The sequence below is a fragment of the Salmo salar genome, chromosome 03 (assembly GCF_965601325.2).
Source record: "Salmo salar chromosome 03, fSalSal1, whole genome shotgun sequence".
NCBI lineage: Eukaryota > Metazoa > Chordata > Actinopteri > Salmoniformes > Salmonidae > Salmo > Salmo salar.
In genome coordinates, this window is record NC_138293.1 from 14,026,881 (window position 1) to 14,029,416 (window position 2,536).

The 2,536-nt window shown below is 40.3% G+C and overlaps 1 protein-coding gene across 1 annotated transcript; it reads right to left on the bottom strand.

Annotated features, from left to right (window-relative positions):
• Positions 1-284: 284 nt before the first annotated feature.
• Positions 285-1,848, bottom strand: LOC106599183 (transcription factor HES-1-B). The gene is made up of 4 exons (XM_014190300.3): positions 1,544-1,848; positions 1,319-1,414; positions 1,089-1,176; positions 285-915 (listed from the first exon to the last, which is right to left on the bottom strand). The coding sequence occupies exons 1-4, from the start codon at positions 1,649-1,651 to the stop codon at positions 410-412; spliced, it is 798 nt and encodes a 265-aa protein (XP_014045775.1). The 5' UTR covers positions 1,652-1,848; the 3' UTR covers positions 285-409.
• Positions 1,849-2,536: the final 688 nt, after the last annotated feature.

Genomic DNA, 2,536 nt, shown 5'->3' on the forward strand with positions numbered 1-2,536 from the left:
TACTACAGTTTACAACATAATTCTAAGTACTGTGGTATTCTATAGTAAACTGTAGTAGTTTTTCATGTGGGTATCATTAGGGCAAGGATAGACAATTATTTTAAATGTAGTTAAGAAGTCACAATTTTCAGGTGTTAAACATTGCAATTTCATTTGAAGAATTTATTGATTTCCTGAAGGATGGCATTTGAGGGCATTTGAATAATTGTTGTTACACAACAATAAAACATGATCATGACATCACTGAAAATATATCTCATGGAAAAGTGTATTCTCCATCAAAGAACAACAACATGTGAGTAAGCATCACTCTTGACTATTGCTTTGAACAGCCTATACAAAAATATACAAAAACTCATATCAGAAAAAAATGTGTTATGGTGCATAAAAGTCCTTCAGTCTAATGACCCTACCATGGTCTCCACACGGAGTCTGCAGTGATGGGAGGTACAACAGGTGACACCGCCACCGCAACTGTTGGATTGCCCGGTAGGGCGTTTGGCACGCTCATATGCGCAAGGGCAGCGCTTGGAATCAGAAAGGCGAATTGTCCATCTGTCGCTGACACAATCTGAAGTCCACTGTATAATTTTGCCACTTCTGATGTGAAGTTGATTGGCGAGCCACTTTTGCAAGGCATGATTACATTCGGAGGCGACGCACTTGGGATTTGCACAATGGCTTGGCCAAGCGTTGGATGCGCTGGATGCGGAGGGTAGGGGAGGCTCTGGCGATGAGTTGAGTAGTTTACGGTGTTGATCTGTGACACACAACCGGCTAAGTGGCTGAGAAGTTGGGACATGACCTCCATGTTCACCCCTTCACACGTGGACAGAAAACGGGTGACTTCACTCATGCACTCGCTGAATCCCGCTCTGTACTTGCCAAGGACTGATGGATCCGTGCTTATAGCGCCTGTAAAGTGAAATAATATGATGTATTTGAGGATATATTGTTCAGAAAATCCTTTAAATGTAATTATATAATACTCAGTAGGTCTATCAATAGGTTTGATGGACTTATGCATATAGTACTGTGGGAACAGTCACAGATGCAATTTAAACATGCACGTCTAGAATGAAACCTACCAGTCATTTGAAGACGCTGCATATTCCTTAGGTGCTTCACAGTCATCTCAAGGATGTCCGCCTTCTCCAGCTTCGAATGCCTGGAGCTCTAAATAGACATCAAGAAGAATATTACACATGATTAATTATCTATTTGAGCTTCGTTTCAATCCATCAAATTAACATAATTATAGAAGCATATGTCGTAGAGGTACATTTCTATGATTATAAAAGCTTTTTTTTAAACGTACATCTTTCTTTAGAGCGTCCAGTATGAGTGTCTTGAGCTGTCCAAGGCTTTCGTTGATTCGCGCGCGTCTTCTCTTCTCCATAATTGGCTTAGAAGACTTGAAATAAAAAAACAAACATGATTATTAGACATGTAACTTATTGATTATTAGACATGTAACTTATTAACAACAATTGACATATAAAAAAAGGAATCGTTTTATTTCCGTGCTTTTCTGTAGGCCTACCTTTCTGTGCTCTGAGGCAGTCCTTAGTTTATCTGGATTTCCATTTACGCCCGACGGAGTGGCTGCAACAGAAGATGGGGAAGTTTTCTCCAAAATATCAGCCGGCATCTTCAATTTTTAATATCCCACAATCGTCCAGTCAACTTCAGCAAATCATTTGTCCCAAAATTGTTCAATTAAGTCCAGCCTATTGAGGAATATTCAAACACCGGCCATGTACTTTTTTTCTGACCAACGCTGTTCGTTACAGGTGTTTATTACAACGTGCTGAGGCTACATCCTGCAGTTAACGACCTGCCAATACGGTGTTGATAACAAGTCAACACTGTCACTTTCACCTCCGGTCATATTTATAGAGGAAGCTGCACGCGAATGGCTCGTGTGAATCGTCCCAAAGTTTAATTCTCCAACCTTCTACCAATGAGCGCGCGGGACACGTTGCCAGGGGGTCGGTTGGCTTCCATTGGCTATCTGTTGAGACGGTGGTCCACAGCAGAGATAGGCTACTACGTGATCAGAAACTTCCAACAGGTTCAATTTGATGAAACGTATTGATATAATATGAAGGTTTCAGTTGTCATAGTTATTTGTAACAGTCATTGAAGGTGAATAAAATACATATATTGGCCCGTTCCCCAGTTTAATTGATCCTAGAACAAAAACTCTAAATAACAATACGTTTTTGTTGTACACTATTGACAACCTTGACACACACGCACACACACAGTTTTTGGCTGTGTTTACACTGGCAGCCCAGTCAACTATACTTCTGATATTTTTGATATTTTTGCCACTAATTGGTCTTTTGACCAAACAGATCAGATCTTTTCCCCAATTAGATCAGAATTGGGTTGCCTGTGTAAACACAGCCTTTCTCCCGCACACACAAGTACACTCCCCTACATACAGTGACAAGAAAAAGTATGTGAACCCTTTGGAATTACCTGTATTTATGCATAAATTGGTCATAAAATTGGACCTGATCTTCATCTA

Excerpts from the sequence above, each read along its gene's own strand:
- LOC106599183 (XM_014190300.3), bottom strand. The coding sequence starts at position 1,651 with ATGCCGGCTGATATTTTGGAGAAAACTTCCCCATCTTCTGTTGCAGCC. Across the intron at positions 1,415-1,543 it reads CTGCCTCAGAGCACAGAAAG|TCTTCTAAGCCAATTATGGA; the intron begins GTAGGCCTACAG and ends TTTTATTTCAAG. Across the intron at positions 1,177-1,318 it reads TGGACGCTCTAAAGAAAGAT|AGCTCCAGGCATTCGAAGCT; the intron begins GTACGTTTAAAA and ends ATGTCTATTTAG.